General features: G+C 54.2%; 2 protein-coding genes across 2 annotated transcripts in view; one reads left to right on the top strand and one right to left on the bottom strand.

The window, feature by feature from the left end:
• Window positions 1-7,846, bottom strand: part of LOC129716163 (E3 ubiquitin-protein ligase RNF167-like) — a 53,416-nt gene extending 45,570 nt beyond the window's left edge. Inside the window, exon 1 of the mRNA XM_055666041.1 lies at window positions 7,725-7,846. The gene's annotated coding sequence lies outside the window, so the exon portion shown is untranslated. The remainder of the gene's footprint in view (window positions 1-7,724) is intronic.
• A 2,753-nt stretch (window positions 7,847-10,599) lies between these two features.
• Window positions 10,600-19,776, top strand: LOC129716162 (uncharacterized). Its single transcript, XM_055666040.1, has 4 exons — window positions 10,600-10,789; window positions 12,775-12,909; window positions 13,835-14,109; window positions 19,636-19,776. Exons 1-4 carry the CDS (start codon window positions 10,600-10,602, stop codon window positions 19,774-19,776), a joined length of 741 nt encoding a protein of 246 aa, XP_055522015.1.
• The last annotated feature ends 347 nt before the right edge of the window (window positions 19,777-20,123 follow it).

Genomic DNA, 20,123 nt, shown 5'->3' with positions numbered 1-20,123 from the left:
GACTAAACACTTTCCTTCTCTGAATCCTTCCTACTTATTCTCATGTTTTAACAGGGTCACGCGCTTTTAAAACCAAACGCCAGTGAATGAACAATGCAAAATCTCAATGCTACAGGGGATTAAAGAGGCGTTATTCATCCAGAGCGTAAACACACACACTGAATGTTTGGTGGCAATCTGACGAAACATCTCCCCGATAGATCACAAGCTTTAACTTGTGCAGCACAGGAACAGGCCCTTCGGTCCACAATGTTTGTGCCAAACACCACGAACTGAACTGATCCCACCTCAGCGGGTCAGGCAGCATCTGTGGAGAACATGGATAGGTGACGTTTCACAGAGTGCTGGAGAAAATCAGCGGGTCAGGCAGCATCTGTGGAGAACATGGATAGGTGACGTTTCACAGAGTGCTGGAGAAAATCAGCAGGTCAGGCAGCATCTGTGGGGAACATGGATAGGTGACGTTTCACAGAGTGCTGGAGTAACTCAGCGGGTCAGGCAGCATCTGTGGAGAACATGGATAGGTGACGTTTCACAGAGTGCTGGAGTAACTCAGCGGGTCAGGCAGCATCTGTGGAGAACATGGATAGGTGACGTTTCACAGAGTGCTGGAGAAAATCAGCAGGTCAGGCAGCATCTGTGGAGAACATGGATAGGTGACGTTTCACAGAGTGCTGGAGAAAATCAGCAGGTCAGGTAGCATCTGTGGAGAACATGGATAGGTGACGTTTCACAGAGTGCTGGAGTAACTCAGCGGGTCAGGCAGCATCTGTGGAGAACATGGATAGGTGATGTTTCAGGTCGAGACAATTCTTCAGACTGGGCCAGGAATCCAGGTGAGTTGACCGGCCTGGCCTGCTGGCAGCCAGGGGAGGAGCCAGGATCGGCCGAGTTGATGGTCACAGCCCGCATGTGGCCGGAGTGCTGGCAGACACTGCCGGCGAGAGCCGCCTTGAAGCGGTCAAGGAAGTTTTGTAGTCGGTCGGTCTGTCTGTCTGAGCAGCATTCCGTTAAATGGAACCTGTTAGATGTCCGTCAAAACAAGGATTCACTGAACTTTTGATTTTATTAAGTGTTTCATTAGTCGATGTGTTTTCATGATTTATTATTTGCTTGCAATCACTGCTAGTAAAGATTTATAAAGTACACTTTGCATTGAATTAAGCGTCACTGCTCTTTATGCCTTCTCTTTACAATGATCCGGGTTCGATCCTGACTATGGGTGCTGTCTGTACGGAGTTTGCACGTTCTCCCCGCCACCTGCATGGGTTTTCCCCAGGTGCTCCAGTTTCCTCCCACACTCCAAACTCATGCAGGTTTGTAGGTTAATTGGCTTGTGTAAATTGTAAATTGTCCCTAGTGGGATTAGCATGGATAGGCACAGTGGGTACTGTGATGAAGCAGACCAAAAGGGCCTGTTCCAGTGATGCATGTTCTATTCTGTGCTCTGCTGGGTGTTGCAAGTCTCAGTCATGGCTGAAAGGATTGCTCCCTCACCTCTGAGACAAACATTTGTGCTTCATCTACAGATTTGGGCCGGCACAGCGGCGCTCCAGAGACTGCTGACTACGGGTGCTGTCTGTACGGAGTTTGCACGTTCTCCCTGTGACCACAATGGCTTCCTCCCATATTCCAAAGACGAGTATGCTTGTAGGTTAACTGGCCTCCAAATTGTCCCTGGTGTGTCGGGTAGAACGCATGTACGGGTCATTGCTGGGACAAAGATCCTATTTCAGAAAGTTCTGAAATAAGAGTCTTGACCAGAAATGTCACCTATTCCTTCTATTCAGAGATGCTGCTGAGTTACAATAGACAATAGGTGCCACTCGGCCCTTCGAGCCAGCACTGCCATTCAATGTGATCATGGTTCAAGCATCATATTTATCTTCAGTCCTATTTCCACGATGTAACTAAACTAAACTTTGAAACAAAGCGTCACTTTAGCACTATCCGGTGTTTTAATAATTGTTGTTAAAATGGCAGTGCCCATTTGGGATGCAGTGCAACCCCTGAAATGTCCAGCAGTCACAGATGTCCTCCAGCAAGCCAGTACACTCACGCCATCTCCATGGAAACCCCTGCACAAACATAACCTCGGCAAGTGAGTGGGCAGTTAGCTGGAAAATATTCTCCACTCTCCTGCCTGGATGTGTGAATAGCCACCTTAGCCAGGCCCGGACGGAGCAAAGCAACAACAAGGAGGTGCCTCATTCATTGTCTCTCTCTCTCTCCTACCTCTCTCTGCATTGTGAATCGGACAGATCAGGAGAGTGAGTCCTGACCTGCGTTCTGAACCCGAGGAGGCATCAGAGGGGCTGCAACCCGTCACATCACATTTATATATATATATATAACTCCCGTCCCCTGCAACTTGGTACAAACAAGCTAACTGTTCTGTTACGGCAAAGGCCACTCTCCAAGTGATCACCAAGCCCAGAAGCCGTGACATAAGTTTGTTTTTACTTTAGTGAAACGTCGTGGAAATGGGTATTATACCATAGGGGCAAAGGGAAGGGGGGGTGGGGTGCTTGTATGTTAGTTATCCAAATTGAGAGAATTCACTGATCATTGGATAGTAAGCTACCTAAGCAGAATATGAGGTGCTGTGCCTCCAGTTTGTGTGTGGTCTCAGTCAGGCAATGGAGGAGGCCCAGAACAGAGAGGTCAGTGTGGGTATGGGAAGGGCCGTTAAAATATTAAGCAACCGGGAGATTCAACAGGTGTTGGCGGACCGAGCGCAAGTATTGGTGAAACGGTTGCAGAGCCTACGCTTGGTGTCGCCGATGTACAGGAGGCCACATGGGGAACTGCGGATGCTGCTGTAATGAAGTTAGAGGAGGTGACCGTGGGGAACAGTGGATGCTGTAGATAAAGTTAGATTCTACACTTAGTGTCGCCGACGTACAGGAGGCCACGTGGGGGAACTGCGGATGCTGTAATGAAGTTAGAGGAGGTGTCCGTGACCCTTTGTTTCACCTGGACGGACACAATACTCACATCGACATCTTGTACGACCTTACATCATGCCCTAACACTTGCACTCAATGACGTGATAGATAAAGGCTAGCATGCCATCTATGTTCTTCACCAGCCTAGCCAACGATATGGTCATTTTCCATCACACATACGAGCAGAACTAGGGCATTCAGTCCAGCAAGTCGATCCTGGCTGATGGATTTTCCCCCCATTCTCCTGTTTCCTCGCTGTAACCAATAAACAACTTTTCAAAGTCTGCTTTAAAAATACCCAATGACTTGGCCTCCACCGCTGCCTGTGGCAATGGATTCCAGATTCACCACCTCGTGCTAGATTCCTCCTCATCCCCATTCTAAAGGTCCGTTGTTTTATTCAGAGGCTGTGCCCTCTGTTCCTAGACTGTCCTTTGTGGAAACACCCTCTCCACATCCACTCTGACCAGGCCTTTCATTATTCGGTACGTTTCACTGAGATCCTCTGCCATCTTTGTAAACTTCAGGAAACAATGTACTTGTACTCCTATGTAGCCCTGTTTCACTCTGCATCTTTTCAGCACATCCAGTTAATCACATCATTCCTATCGTAGTATGACCAATACTACACGCAATACTCCAGTAAAATCATGTGTCGGAAGGAACTGCAGATGCTGGTTTAAGCCGAAGATAGACACAAAATGCTGGAGTAACTCAGCGGGACAGGCAGCATCTCGGGAGAGAAGGAATGGGTGACGTTTCGGGTCTCGCACCTAAACGTCACCCGTTCCTTCTCTCCTGAGATGCTGCCTGTCCTACTGAGGTAATCCAGCTTTTTATGTCTAACTCCAGTCAAATCACTTGGTTTCACCTCCCGAAATGCATGACACTGCTCTTGTCCAGTTAAATCTGCCTTTGCCCGCTTACCAAGTAGATCTAGATTCCTTGTATGAGAATACTTTGCCAATAAACTTATTCATTCATTCATCTCTTAGAAACATAGAAACATAGAAATTAGGTGCAGGAGTAGGCCATTCGGCCCTTCGAGCCTGCACCGCCATTCAATATGATCATGGCTGATCATCCAACTCAGTATCCCGTACCTGCCTTCTCTCCATACCCCCTGATCCCCTTAGCCACATCTAACTCCCTCTTAAATATAGCCAATGAAGTGGCCTCAACTACCCTCTGTGGCAGAGAGTTCCAGAGATTCACCACTCTCTGCGTGAAAAAAGTTCTTCTCATCTCGGTTTTAAAGGATTTCCCCTTTATCCTTAAGCTGTGACCCCTTGTCCTGGACTTCCCTAACATCGGGAACAATCTTCCTGCATCTAGCCTGTCCAACCCCTTCATTCATCTCTTCGTAACCTTAGACTACCATCTTCACAGTCAACATTAACACCGATTTAGGTGGCATCCACAATATTAATAAACATGCCACCTATATTCTCATCCAAATCGTTAACATTCGGACAAACACAAAGGGACCTGGCACCAACCCAGGGGACACTGACCCCCTGGGACACCCCCAGGGAACACCTCATGGGACACAAGCCTCCAACTCCATCCTTCGATGTCTACCACCAAACCAACTTTGGCAAGCTCTCCCTGGTTCCGATGTGACCCAACACTACAGACCACCCGACCGTGCATGACTTTATCAAAGACCCCAATAAAGTACATGTGGACATCAGTTCTCCAGTCAGAAGACAGGTTCCAACCTGAAACGTCTCTGCTATTCGCTTCACAGATGCTGCCTGATCCTCCATCAATGGAAACAGAGCCTGAGGGATTACTATGAGCTCAGGTGAATAAACACTGGCACGGCTTTCATTAAACAGCCTGTAGGCTGTGCAAGTGGATTTGCTTGAGGTTTAATAAAGCAAGGTCGATAGATCAGAGTTAGGAGTTAAATAGTCACTGCACGCACTCCTTGTACATAAACTAATAGCAGGTGAATGTCCAGTCAGATACCCCGAGCTGCTTGCACACATATGCATTGACCTCCTTGCTGTCAAACAGTGTTACAGTGAGGTAGGCGAGAGCACACCTGACCAAAGATTGCAACAGCCTAGAGAGGAGGAGGAGGTAAGAAGCAAATTTACCTTTCATCTGATTCTCAAATGAGCAAATGTATTTCTAAATAACATTTTGCCACTTTAGAACCATTCCAAAAGAAATTAGAAGCCATGTCACATCACAAGGTTATAGCGCCTAGTCAGGGAAGGGCTCACAATGTATCACAAGTACTTCTCATAAGATCATAAGTGATAGGAGCAGAATTAAGCCATTCAGCCCATCAAGTCTAATCATGGCTGATCTATCTCTCCCTCCTAACCTGATTCTCTTGCCTTCTCCCCATAACCCGACACTCATACTGACCAAGAATCTATCTCTGCCTTAAATATATTCACTGACTTGACCGCCACAGCCTTCTGAGGCAAAGAAGTTCTCATATAAACTCGGTCCAGAGCACGAGATACCCATGGCAATAAACACACCACTAAATCCCCATTGCCCCTTCATCACCCAATATACCCAATAACTTGGCCTCCACTGCCACCTGTGGCAATGAATTCAATGGATTCACCACCCTCTGGCTAAATAAATTCCTCCTCATATCCATTCTAAAGGTATGTCATTTTAAAAATATACTTGGGAACTGGAAGGCTAGGTTGCCTCCATTTTACAGCAACCCTACCTGGAAGCCAGGCCAGATGAACTTTGGTTTGTGTTCAGCACATAGGAATACAATATTGTTGCAATCATTGAAGCACAATTGAAATGTGAGCAAGACTGGTAGCCCAAGATTCCAGAGTGGAGGTTTCAGGCATAAGGGAGGGGTAGGTAAAAGAGGTGATGTTGCATTGTTGAACAAGGAAGCTATCACCAATAATAACCAGCAGGTAGGAGAGGCAAGATGGGCAAAGCTCAGAAATAAAAATGGAACAATCACTTTGCTGGGATTACACCAGAAGCCTCCCTTAGTCAGGAAGAAATAGAATAGCAGATTAGTGTTCACGTCACAGGGAGATACCGGGGGGGGGGGGGGGGGGGGGGGGGGGGGGAAAGCATTTCTCACTCCTCATTCACTCACCTAACTCATTGATATACACTGTGAATAACCAAGCCATTTGCACTGAAGCAGCCTCTTCATTTACTGCCTGACACCGAGAAGACTCATAAATTCATGAGGGGAATAGAATACACAATAGGTGCAGGAGTAGGCCATTCGGCCCTTCGAGCCAGCACCGCCATTCAATGTGATCATGGCTGATCATCCCCAATCAGAATGCACAGCCTTTTACCCAGGGTAGGGGAATCAAGAATCAGGACAACATCACTTTAAAGAGGGGGGGATGTTTGAATAGGAACTTATTTTCTTCACAAAGGGTGGTACGGAACGAGCTGCCAGACAAGGCATTTGAGGCAGATACTATAACAACATTTAAAAGACATCTGGATAGGTTTGCAGGTTGGAAAGGTTGAGGGACATGGGACAAATGTGGGCATGTGTGACTAACCTAGAAGGGGCATCTTGGTCAACATGGACACCTGTATGTCAACACCTGCCTTGTGTCCTCTTCATCACCTTTATCCAGCATGTTTACACAACTTTACCACTGCTCTCCAGCACAACAACCAAACCACCCACACCATGACCCGAAGCTCCTTGCTGCAATTCCACTCCACTCAGTACAAGCTACCCGGTCCCCACCCCAACCTCACCCAGAGGACACAAGAGGAGTCTCACTGCCACCTCTCACCATATGCACACTCCACCCCATGTACCCCCCGATCACACTGCCCGACACCCCACCTCACCAACACCCCACCTCACCCAGACAGCACCCCCCCCCACATGCCACCACATGTACCCCCCAAACCACATTGCCCCCACACCCTACCACACCCAGACAGCACCCCCCCCCACATGCCACCACATGTACCCCCCCAAACCACACTGCCCCCACACCCCGACAGCACCCCACAACCACACTGCCCCCACCCCCCCATCTCACCCACACAGCAATCCACCACATGCCACCCATGTACCCCCCCAACCACACTGCCCCACACCCCACCTCACACGACTTACATCCCTCAACCACCCGGACCACCGCCTCATTCAGTCTCCCATGCCTCCACCCCCACTCGTGTCAGCCTCACCTGCCCTACATTCGACCCCCTCCTCTCATCACCCCAGTGGCCCCTTCTCCAGCTCACTAGGAATAACACTCACCACACACAGATCTCCCCGTCACCCCCGTGTGGCCCAGGATTGATGCCCACGACCCACACTCCCCCCAGCACTGACCCAGACCCTCACCCTGAGGCCCACTCACTGACTGACCCACTGTCCAACTGACCACACTCCCGCCAGCACAGAGCCCAGACCCTCACCCTCACCCTGAGGCCCCACTGACCCACTCACTGACCAACTGTCCACACTCCCCCAGCACAGACCCAGACCCTCACCCTGAGGCCCACTCACTGACTGACCAACTGACCACACTCCCCCAGCACTGACCCAGACCCTCACCCTGAGGCCCACTGACCCACTCACTGACCCACTGTCCAAGTGTCCACACTCCCCCAGCACAGACCCAGACCCTCACCCTCCCTGAGGCCCACTGACCCACTCACTGACCAACTGTCCACACTCCCGCCCCCTCCTCCTCCTCCTCCACCCGCCCGGTGGTGCCCCGCTCCTCAGCGCCGGGTGTGAGATGAGCTGAGCTGCAGGCGGCGGCGAGGGGGGGCGGCCAGACTCACCGACAAGCTGGGAGACTCAGGGTGGGAGACGAAGCCCCGCTCACTGTCGTCCGCCCGACTCCATGACAGTGGAAAATGGCGGCGCCTTCCCCGCCCGTCAATCACCAGCGTCGCCACTCCCCCTCCCCTCGCGTCGCCCCCCCGCCCCCAGCCCGCCCCTCCCCCCGCGTCACGCCACTCCCCCTCCCCTCGCGTCAATCATCCCAGCTCCGCCCCTCCCCCCGCGTCGCCTCTGCCCCCGCGTCGCCCCGCCCCCGCCCGTCAATCACCTCGCGTCGCCCCCTCCCCCCGGCGTCAATCATCCCAGCTCCGCCCCTCCCCCCGCGTCACGCCTCTCCCCCCTTCCCCCGCGTCAATTAACCCAGCCCCGCCCCTCCCCCCCGCGTCGCCCCTCCCCTCGCGTCATTCATCCCAGCTCCGCCCCTCACCCCGCGTCAATCAATCAACCCAGCTCCGCCCCTCCCCTCGCGTCAATCATCCGAGCTCCGCCCCTCCAACTCGCGTCGCCGCTCCCCGCGCATCGCCCCTCCCCCCGCGTCACGCCTCTCCCCCTCCCCCCGCGTCAATCAACCCAGCTCCGCCCCTCCCCTCGCGTCAATCATCCCAGCTCCGCCCCTTCCCCTCGCGTCGCCACTCCCCGCGCATCGCCCCTCCCAGCGTCAATCCCCAGCTCCGCCCTTCTCCTACACCCCCCCTGCGTCATCAACACCCCGCCCCCTACTCCCGCACCGCCGTCACCCGCTCACCCATATCCGCCCCGCCCCCCTCACGTCACCCATATCGCCCCGCCCCCTCACGTCACCCATATCGCCCCGCCCCCTGCACCCTGGCCCACCTCCTGCTCTGACGTCACTATTCGTCCCGCCCCTCCGCTGCAGTCACCCCGCCCCGCCCCGCCCCGCCTCACGTCTGTCACGGCCCAAGCCATTCGGCCCCTCTACCCCCAACCTGGCGGTGGCGTTGTCGCGGGTTCGATCCTCTGGTCCGGCGCTGCTTCTTTGGAGTTTGTCCCCTATGTAGAATATTGGTTGTAGGAATGGATTGTGCCTGGCTCTGGTGGTGTAGGAATTGCTCTGCCAAAGACAAGAAGGCTCTGCAGAGAGTAGTGCGTTCGGCCGAACAAACGCACTATGGGAACTTCACTCACCCCCCTGCAGGAACTATACAACAGGAGGTGCAACTCCAGAGCAAATAAAATCATGAGAGACCCCTTCCACCCCTACAACGGACTGTTCCAGCTGCTACGGTCCGTTGCCATGCGGTGAGAACGGAGAGGTTGAGAAGGAGTTTCTTCCCAGAGGCAATTCGGACTGTAAACGCCTTTCTCACCAGGGACTAACTCTACTGAACGTTTTTCCTTCCATTATTTATTATGTAAAAGATTATGTGTGTTATGATTGTGTTTATAATTTGTTTGGTTGTTTTGTTGTTTGTCTTTTGCACAAAAGTCCGCGAGCATTGCCACTTTCATTTCACTGCACATCTCGTATGTGTATGTGACAAATAAACTTGACTTGACTTGACTTGACTTCAAGCACCTCCTGTATGTGCTGGCCCTGGGGAGGGTCCAGAGGAGGTTTACGACAGTGATCCCAGGAATGAGTGGGTTAACCTATGATGAGCATCTGTCGGCATTGGGCCTGTACTCGCTGGAGTTTAGAAGAATGAGGAGGGGACCTCATTGAAACGTACAGAACAGTGAAAGGCCTGGATGGAGTGGATGTGGAGAGGATGTTTGCACTGGTGGGAGAGTCTAGGACCAGAGGGCACAGCCTCAGAATAAAAGGACGTTCCTTTGGGATGGAGATGAGGAGGAATTTATTTAGCCAGAGGGTGGTGAATCTGTGGAATTCATTGCCACACAGACGGCTGTGGAGGCCACAAGTCATTGGGTATTTTTAAGGCAGAGATAGATAGATTTTTGATTAGTGCGGGTGTCAGGGGTTATGGGGAGAAGGCAGGAGAGTTAGGAGGGAGAGATAGACCAGCCATGATTGAATGGCGAAGTAGACTTGATAGAAACATAGAAACATAGAAATTAGGTGCAGGAGTAGGCCATTCGGCCCTTCGAGCCTGCACCGCCATTCAATATGATCATGGCTGATCATCCAACTCAGTATCCCGTACCTGCCTTCTCTCCATACCCCCTGATCCCCTTAGCCACAAGGGCCGCATCTAACTCCCTCTTAAATATAGCCAATGAACTGGCCTCAACTACCCTCTGTGGCAGAGTTCCAGAGATTCACCACTCTCTGCGTGAAAAAAGTTCTTCTCATCTCGGTTTTAAAGGATTTCCCCATTATCCTTAAGCTGTGACCCCTTGTCCTGGACTTCCCTAACATCGGGAACAATCTACCTGCATCTAGCCTGTCCAACCCCTTAAGAATTTTGTAAGTTTCTATAAGATCCCCTCTCAATCTTCTAAATTCTAGAGAGTATAAACCAAGTCTATCCAGTCTTTCTTCATAAGACAGTCCTGACATCCCAGGAATCAGTCTGGTGAACCGTCTCTGCACTCCCTCTATGGCAATAATGTCCTTCCTCAGATTTGGAGACCAAAACTGTACGCAATACTCCAGGTGTGGTCTCACCAAGACCCTGTACAACTGGGCCGAACGGCCTGATCCTGCTCCTATCACTTATGAATTTCTGAATTTAACGCGCTGGAAATTTAAGTTGCTAATTTCCCATTCGGCCTTTTGTTGGCATTGGTGTGAGTTTCTGATTGGGCTCAGGGTGGGGGTGGAGGGGTCAGGTGGCAAATTTCCATTGCAATAGCGCCTATTAACGCCTATTTCTCAGCCCGGTTGCTGGTTCGAGGCGCGCTGTGTGAGTGAGTGAGTAAGCCAGGACTAGACTGCACGGAGGTCCCAGCATGGCGCAGCGATTCCTAGACTTGCAGACCGAGACGGCGGGACTCAGTCCCCGAAGGGAGGACCTCTATTTCCCGCAGGGACAGGTCGAGGGGGCAGAGCGAGCTCTCTGCCCCTTCCCTCCCCATCCGCTACCCGGCGAGGAGCGGCGCGGCCCGGGGCAACCTGCAGACAGCGAGGCTTGGTCGGCAGGTAAGGTTCACCTGAGATTAGATGGATCTGTCCAGCGACTGAGGTTGGAATACGTATAGGAACTGCAGGTGCTGCGTTACACCGAGAATAGACACAATGTGCTGGAGTAACTCAGCGGGACAGGCAGAATGTGTGGAGAAAATTGAATAGGTGACCTCCAAGTTCTCCAGAGATGCTGCCTGACCCGCTGAGTTACTCCAGCACTTTGTGGGGTCTCTCTCCATATCTAAATGATCATAGGGTCACTCACCATGTGGCTTTGGTCTGTTCAAGACTTTGTGTCGCCTATCATAGACTGATACAGTGTGGAAACAGGCCCTTCGGCCCAACTTGCCCATGCCGGCCAACATGTCCCAGCTACACTAGTCCCACCTGCCTGCGCTTTGCCCATATCTCTCTACTCCTGTCCTATCCATGTACCTGTCCAACTGTTTCTTAAACGTTGGGATAGTCCCAGCCTCAACTACCTCCTCCGGCAGCTCGTTCCATACACCCACCGTGCTCTGTGTGGAAAAGTTACCCCTCAGATTCCTATTAAATCTTTTCCCCCCTCACCTTAAACCTATGTCCTCTGGTCCTCGATTCCCCTACTCTGGGCAGTGATTAATCAATATTAATGATTATATATTAATAATTTTTGATTAGTACAGGTGTCAAAGGTTATAGGGAGGTGTCCAGATGATGGGGTTAGGATGGTGAAATCGCAAAAGGATTTGAGTATAGGAGCAGGGAGGTTCTACTGCAGTTGTACAGGGTCTTGGTGAGACCACACCTGTATTGCATTCAGTTTTGGTCTCCTAATCTGAAGAAGGACATTATTGCCATAGAGGGAGTGCAGAGAAGGTTCACCAGACTGATTCTTGGGATGTCAGGACTGTTTTATGAAGAAAGACTGGATAGACTTGGTTTATACTCTCTAGAATTTAGGAGACTGAGAGGGGATCTTATAGAAACTTACAAAATTCTTAAGGGGTTGGACAGGCTAGATGCAGGAAGATTGCTCCCAATGTTGGGGAAGTCCAGGACAAGGGGTCACAGCTTAAGGATAAGGGGGAAATCCTTTAAAACTGAGATGAGAAGAACTTTTTTCACACAGAGAGTGGTGAATCTCTGGAACTCTCTGCCACAGAGGGTAGTTGAGGCCACAGTTCATTGGCTATATTTAAGAGGGAGTTAGATGTGGGCCTTGTGGCCAAGGGGATCAGGGGGTATGGAGAGAAGGCAGGTACGGGATACTGAGTTGGATGATCAGCCATGATCATATTGAATGGCGAATGGTGCAGGCTCGAAGGGCCGAATGGCCTCTACTCCTGCACCTATTGTCTATGTTTCTATGTGAGATTGATCAGCCACAATTCATTGGCAGAGTAGACTCACTGGGTTTAATGGCCTAATTCTGCTACTGGGTTAGGGATCTTATTAAATCTCCCTCTCTCACCTTATAGCTGTGCCCTCTAGTCATAGAGTGATACAGTGTGGAAACAGGCCCTTCAGCCCAACTTGCCCACACCGGCCAACATGTCCCAGCTACACTAGTCCCACTTGCCCGGGTTTGGCCCATATCCCTCCACACCTGCCCCATCCATGTACCTGTCTAACCATTTCTTAGACGTCAGGTATACAATAATGCTGGAGAAACTCAGCAGATGCAGCAGCATCTATGGAGCGATGGAAGTCTACACTAGCCATAGAAGGGAGCCTACTTCCTTCGCTCCATAGATGCTGCTGCACCTGCTGAGTTTCTCCAGCATTTTTGTGTACATTTGATTTTCCAGCATCTGCAGTTCCTTCTTAAATAATTTCTTAGACGTCGGACAGTGTTGGACATGGCCACCCTGGGGATAAAAGGTTGTGACTCTCTACCCTTTCAATGCCTCTCATTTTATTTACTTCTATCTAATCTCCCTCCGCCCAGCCTCTGAGGTTGAAGAGACTAAGAGGCAGTATGGGGGTTGTGACGTGATTGTTTTTCCTCTCCCTGGCAGACACCTCCATGCTGGGCAACACCATGGACTGCTGGCCTGAGTCGTACCCGAAGCCATCGTCCCGTGAGCCTGTCGTAGCTGAGGCCGACCAGACTGAGGATGGCACCATAGCCTCGTGTTCTCAGCATGAAGACAGTAAGTGTGGATCGGGCACAGCGGGAATCCCTTAGAAAGGAGCTTGTAGTGATACAGTGCGGAAACAGGCCCAACTTACCCACACTGGCCAACATGCCCCCATCTACACTAACCCATTCGGCCCTTCGAGCCTGCACCACCATTCAATATGATCATGGCTGATCATCCAACTCAGTATCCCATCCCTGCCTTCTCTCCATACCCCCTGACCCCTTTAGCCACAAGGGCCACATCTAACTCCCTCTTAAATATATGTATTGAATATAAATTTAATGTATGGAAATCAGACTATAATCAAGCATAGAAAATAGGTGCAGGATTAGAGGCCATTCGGCCCTTCGAGCCTGCACCATTCGCCATTCAATATGATCATGGCTGATCATCCAACTCAGTATCCTGTACCTGCCTTCTCTCCATACCCCTGATACCTTTAGCCACAAGGGCCACATCTAACTCCCTCTTAAATATGACCTCAACTACCTTCTGTGGCAGAGAATTCCACAGATTCACCACTCTCTGTGTAAATTTTTTTTTTCTCATCTCGGTCCTAAAAGACTTCCCTCTTATCTTTAAACTGTGACCCCTAGTTCTGGACTTCCCCAACATCGGGAACAATCTTCCTGCATCTAGCCTGTCCAACCCCTTAAGAATTTTGTAAGTTTCTATAAGATCCCTCTTAAATATGGCCTCAACTACCTTCTGTGGCAGAGAATTCCACAGATTCACCACTCTATGTGTGGGGGAAAAAAATTCTCATCTCGGTCCTAATAGACATACTAAAACTGTGTGTGGCCCCTTGTTCTGGACTTCCCCAACAGACAGTACCCGTAGTCAGGATGGAACCAGGGTCTCTGGCGCTGTAGGCAGCAGCTCTGCCCGTTGTGTGTTGTGTGTGCCGTTACCCACTGTATCTTGTCACCTGCAGACGCCCACAACTTGGTGTCGGGAGCCGACTCCTGGAACGGTTTGCGTTGGCTCGGGGCGAGGCCGGAATCCTGGGTGGACGCGGCCAAGGAGAACGGCTCCAACACGGGGCAGCAGCAGCAGCAGCAGCAGACGGTGTCGAAGAGGACCAAGGGGCGCACCACCTTCAGCGGCGACCAGCTGCGAGTCCTGCAGCAACGCTTCCACCTGCAGCGTTACGTCTCCGCATCCGAGCGGCAGGAGCTGGGACATGTGCTGGGGATGAGCAGTCAACAGGTAGGGGGAGGTGGTGGTGGTGAAGGTGGAGGTGGGGGGTGAAGGTGGAGGTGGGGGGTGGGAAGGTGGAGGTGGAGGTGGGGGGGGGGGGTGAAGGTGGGAGTGGGGGAGTGAAGGTGGAGGTGGAGGTGAAGGTGAAGGTGAAGGTGGAGGTGGAGGTGGGGGGGGGGGGGTGAAGGTGGAGGTGGGGGGGGGTGAAGGTGGAGGTGGAGGTGGAGGTGACAGGTGAAGGTGAAGGTGGAGGTGGAGGTGGGGGGGGTGAAGGTGGAGGTGGAGGTGGGGGGGTGAAGGTGGAGGTGGGGGGGTGGAGGTGGAGGTGGAGGGTGGGGGGGTGAAGGTGGAGGTGGAGGTGGGGGGGTGAAGGTGGAGGTGGGGGGGTGAAGGGAGGTGGGGGGGGTGGAGGTGGAGGGGGGGGGGGTGAGGTGGAGGGTGGGGGGGGGGGGTGAAGGTGGGGGTGAAGGTGTGGAGGTGGGGGGGTGGAGGTGGAGGTGGTGGTGGGGGGTGAAGGTGGAGGTGGGGGGGGGTGGAGGTGGAGGTGGGGGGGGGGTGAAGGTGGGGGTGGGGGTGGGGGGGTGGAAGGTGGGGGGTGAAGGTGGAGGTGGAGGTGGAGGGGGAGGTGGGGGGGTGAAGGTGGAGGTGGGGGGGGGGAACGGTGGAGGTGGGGGGGGTGAAGGTGGAGGTGGAGGTGGGGGGGGTGAAGGTGGGGGGTGAAGGTGGGGGGGGGGGGTGTGGAGGTGGAGGTGGAGGTGGGGTGGGGGTGGAGGGGGGGGGGGGTGGGGGGGGGGGGGGGGGGGTGGGGGGAGGGGGGGGTAGGGGGGGGGGTGGGTGGGTGGGGGGGGGGGAGGGGGTGGGGGTGGAGGTGGGGGGGGGGAAGAGGGGTTTGAGTGGGGGGGGGGTGGGGGGGGTGGGTGAGGTGGAGGGTGGGGGTGAAGGTGGAGGTGGGGGGTGGAGGGGGTGAAGGTGGAGGTGGTGGGGTGGGAGGTGGGGGGGGGGGGGTGAGGTGTGGAGGGGGGGGGGTGGAGGTGGAGGTGGGGGTGGGGGGGGAGTGGGGGTGTGAGGTGGAGGTGGAGGGGGTGGGGGGGAGGTGAAGGTGGAGGTGGGGGGGGGGGGGGGGTGGAGGGGGGGGGGGGGGGGGGTGGGGGGGGGGGGGGGGGGGTGGGGGGGGGGGGGGGGGGGGGGGGGGGGGGGGGGGGGGTGGGGGGGGGGGGGGGGGGGGGGGGGGGGGGTGGGGGGGGGGGGGGGGGGGGAGGGGGGGGGGGGGGTTGGGGGTGGGGGGGGGTGGGGGGGGGTGGGGGGTGGAGGTGGAGGGTGGAGGTGGAGGGTGGAGTGGAGGGGAGGTGGGGGGTGGAAGGTGAAGGGAGGTGGGTGGGGTGGAGGTGGAGGTGGGGGTGGGGTGGGGGAGGTGGAGGTGGAGGTGGGGGGGTGGAGGTGGAGGTGGGGGGGGGGGTGGAGGTGGAGGGGGGGGTGGGGGGGGAAGGTGGGGTGGGGGGTGGGGGGGTGGGGTGGGGGGGGGAGGGGGGGGTGGAGGTGGGGGGGGGTGGAGGTGGGGTGGGGGGGGGGGGTGGAGGGGGGAGAGGGGGGTGAGGGGGGTGAGGGGGGGGGGGGGGGGGGTGTGGAGGTGGAGGTGGGGGTGTGGAGGTGGAGGGGGGGGTTGAGGGGGGGAAGGTGGGGGTGGGGGGGGGGAGGTGGGGGTGGGGGGGGGTGGAGGTGGGAGGGGTGGAGGGGGGGGGGTGGGTGGGGGGGGGGGTGGAGGTGGAGGGGGTGGGAGGGGGGGTGGGGGGGTGAGGTGGGGTGGGGGGTGGGGGTGGAGGGGAGGGGGGTGAAGGTGGAGGTGGGGGGGGGGAAGGTGGAGGGGGGAGGGTGGGGGTGGGGGGGGTGGGTGGAGGTGGGGGGGGGAAGGGGAGGTGGGGTGGAGGTGGGGGGTGGAGGTGGGGGGGGTGAAGGGGGGTGGGGGGTGGAGGTGGAGGTGGGGGGGGGGAGGGTGGGTGGTGGTGGGGGGGAGGTGGAGGGGGGTGGGTGAAGGTGGACGGTGGAGGTGGGGGGTGAAGGTGGAGGTGGGGTGGGGGTGAAGGTGGAGGTGGGGGTTGAGGGGTGAGGTGGGGGGGTGGAGGTGGGGTGGGGGGGGAAGGTGGTTGTGGAGTGGGGGGTGGGGTTCCCTCTGGGGGGGGGGGGTGGGGGGGGTGAGGTGGAGGTGTGGGTGGAGGTGGGGGGGTGAAGGTGGAGGTGGGAGGGGGGGGTGAATGGTGGAAGGTGGGGGTGGGGGTGAAGGTGGAGGTGGGGGGGTGAAGGTGGAGGTGGGGGTGGAGGGTGGGGGGTGGGTGTGGAGGTGGAGGTGGGGGTGGAAGGTGGAGGTGGAGGTGGGGGGGGGAGGTGAAGGTGGAGGTGGAGTGAAGGTGGAGGTGGGGGGGTGGAGGTGGGGGGGGTGGAGGTGGAGGTGGGGGTGGGGGGGGGAAGGTGAAGGTGGGGGTGGTGGGGGTGGGTGGGGGGGTGGAGGTGGGGGGGGAGAAGGGGAGGTGGAAGGGGGGGGGGTGAAGGTGGAGGTGGGGGGGGTGGGTGGGGTGGGGGGGGGTGAAGGTGGAGGTGGGGGGGGGGGGTGGAGGTGGAGGTGGGGGGGTGGAGGTGGGGGGTGGAGGGTGGGGGGGGGGTGGAGGTGGAGGTGGGGGGTGGAGGTGGGGGGGTGAAGGTGAAGGTGGAGGTGTGGTTCGCTTGTCTCTACTGTACACTGACAATGACAATTAAAATTGAATCTGAATCTGAGGTGGGGGGGTGAAGGTGGAGGTGGGGGGGTGAAGGTGGGGTGGGAGTGGAGGTGGGGGGGTGAAGGGGGAGGTGGAGGTGGGGGGGGTGAAGGTGAAGGTGGAGGTGTGGTTCGCTTGTCGCTGTACGGTACACTGACAATGACAATTAAAATTGAATCTGAATCTGAATCTGAGGTGGGGGGGTGGGTGGGGGGTGGGGGAGTGAAGGTGAAGGTGGAGGTGAAGGTGGGGGAGGGGAGGTGGGGGGGTGAAGGTGGGGGGGGGGAAGGTGGAGGTGGGGGGGTGAAGGAGGTCGGGGGGGGGGGGGCTGCTACTCACACATAGGCTGTTGGGGCCACATATCTTCATCATTATCTTCCCTCCTTGATACACGTGACAATAAACTAAACTAAACTAAGAGAAAGGTTGAACAAGTTAGGTCTTTATTCTCTGGAGCGCAGAAGGTTAAGGGGGACTTGATAGAGGTCTTTAAAATGATGAGAGGGATAGACAGAGTTGACGTGGACAAGCTTTTCCCTTTGAGAATAGGGAAGATTCAAACAAGAGGACATGACTTCAGAATTAAGGGACAGAAGTTTAGGGGTAACATGAGGGGGAACTTCTTTACTCAGAGAGTGGTGGCGGTGTGGAATGAGCTTCCAGTGGAAGTGGTGGAGGCAGGTTCGTTGGTATCATTTAAAAATAAATTGGATAGGCATATGGATGAGAAGGGAATGGAGGGTTATGGTATGAGTGCAGGCAGGTGGGACAAAGGGAAAAAGTTGTTCGGCACGGACTTGTAGGGCCGAGATGGCCTGTTTCCGTGCTGTAATTGTTATATGGTTAAACTAAAAACTAATATCTCGGGTGGCACGGTGGTGCAGCGGGTAGAGCTGCTGCCTCACAACATCACAGACCCAGGTTCGATCCTGATTACGGGAGCTGTCTGTGTGGAGTTTGCACGGTCTCCCTGTGACCTGCGTGGGTTTTTCCCCGGATGATCCAGTTTCCTCCCACACTCCAAAGACGTACAGGTTTCTGTAAAGTGTGAATTGTCCGCAGTGTGTGTAGGATAGTGTGAGTGTACGGGGTGATCGATGGTCGGCATGGACTCGGTGGGCAGAAGGGCCTGTTTCCACACAATCTAAAGTCTATCTTAGTTTAGTTTAGGGATACTGGGTTAACATACGATGAGCGTTTGTCGGCACTGGGCCTGTACTCGCTGGAGTTTAGAAGAATGAGCGGGGACCTCATTGAAACGTAGCAAATAGTGGAAGGGTTGGATAGAGTGGATGTGGAGAGGATGTTTCCACTAATGGGAGAGTCTAGGACCAGAGGTCACAACCTCAGAATTAAAGGATATTCTTTTCGGAAGGAGATGAGGAGAAATTTCTTTACTCAAGATGGTGGTGAATCTGTGGAATTATTTGCAGAGGCCACACCAGTGGATGTTTTTAAAGCAGGCATAGATAGATTCTTGATTAGTACGGGTGTCTGGGGTTATGGGGAGAAGGCAGGAGAATGGGGTTAGGAGTATTGCGTACAGTTTTGGTCTCCTAATCTGAGGAAAGACATTCTTGCCATAGAGGATTTGAGTCTAGGAGCAGGGAGGTTCTACTGCAGTTGTACAGGGTCTTGGTGAGACCACACCTGGAGTATTGCGTACAGTTTTGGTCTCCTAATCTGAGGAAAGACATTATTGCCATAGAGGGAGTACAGAGAAGGTTCACCAGACTGATTCCTGGGATGTCAGGACTTTCATATGAAGAAAGACTGGATAGACTCGGCTTGTACTCGCTGGAATTTAGAAGGTTGAGGGGGGATCTTATAGAAACTTACAAAATTCTTAAGGGGTTGGACAGGCTAGATGCAGGAAGATTGTTCCCGATGTTGGGGAAGTCCAGAACAAGGGGTCACAGTTTAAGGATAAGGGGGAATCCTTTAGGACCGAGATGAGAAAAACATTTTTCACAGAGAGAGTGGTGAATCTGTGGAACTCTCTGCCACAGAAGGTAGTTGAGGCCACAGTTCATTGGCTATATTTAAGAGGGTGTTGGATGTGGCCCTTGTGTCTAAAGGGATCAGTGGGTATGGAGAGAAGGCAGGTACAGGATACTGAGTTGGATGATCAGCCATGATCATATTGAATGGCGGTGCAGGCTCGAAGGGCCGAATGGCCTCTAATCCTGCACCTATTTGCTATGTTCTATGTTTCTATGAGTTACTCCATGTTCATCAGAGATGCTGCCTGACCCGCTGAGTTACTCCAGCACTCTGTGAAACGTCACCTATCCATGTTCTCCACAGATGCTGCCTGACCCACCCGCTGAGTTACTCCAGCACTCTGTGAAACGTCACCTATCCATGTTCTCCACAGATGCTGCCTGACCCACTCAGTTATGGTGCAGCAGCATCTATGGAGCTAAGGAAATAGGCAATGTTTCGGGCCGAAATCCTTCTGGAAATAGGCAACGTTTCGGGCCGAAACCCTTACGGGTTTCGGCCTGAAACGTTGCCTATTTCCTTAGCTCCATAGATGCTGCCTGACTCGCTGAGTTACTCCAGCACTCTGTGAAACGTCACCTATCCATGTTCTCCACAGATGCTGCCTGACCCGCTGAGTTACTCCAGCACTCTGTGAAACGTCACCTATCCATGTTCTCCACAGATGCTGCTGACCCACTGAGTTGCTCCCAGCACTCTGTGTATTTTTGGGGTGCATGTTGGGGTAACACTATCAAACTCCAGAGCGCTAGAGTGCTCTAACGACCCTGTTCCGGTGACACAGGCAGTTCCAGCTGCCCAGGGTGATCTCACACCTTGGAGGTGTTGCATTTCTGAGCATTGTTGTGCCTGGCCTTGGAATCTGTACCTGGCTGCTTGTACCTGCAGAATCCTTTGTTATGCAGCCCACCTTGAGGACGTGTGAATAGTCTGCGAACTGCAACTGTGGACAGTGTCTCACCCCAGGCCCCCTTGTCCATGCTTACACCTCTGCCCTGCCAGACCCACTGGGACCGACCGCTGAGCTCTTTGTTTTGCTAATCAGCCACAAACTGCAGCCCCGGGAACATTCTTGTAGTCACCCAGCCATACTAGTTATCAGTCATGCAGCATATAGACAGGCCCTTCGGCCCAACTTGCTCATGCTGACCCTACCTGCTCATGTGGACCAACACTAGTCAAGTCAAGAGAGTTAGAAACATAGAAAATAGGTGCAGGAGTAGAGGCCATTCGGCCCTTCGAGCTTGCACCACCATTCAATATGATCATGGC

This window comes from Leucoraja erinacea, unplaced genomic scaffold, assembly GCF_028641065.1.
Source record: "Leucoraja erinacea ecotype New England unplaced genomic scaffold, Leri_hhj_1 Leri_176S, whole genome shotgun sequence".
In the NCBI taxonomy this organism is placed as follows: Eukaryota; Metazoa; Chordata; class Chondrichthyes; order Rajiformes; family Rajidae; genus Leucoraja; species Leucoraja erinaceus.
This window is presented reverse-complemented; position numbering and strand designations above follow the sequence as displayed.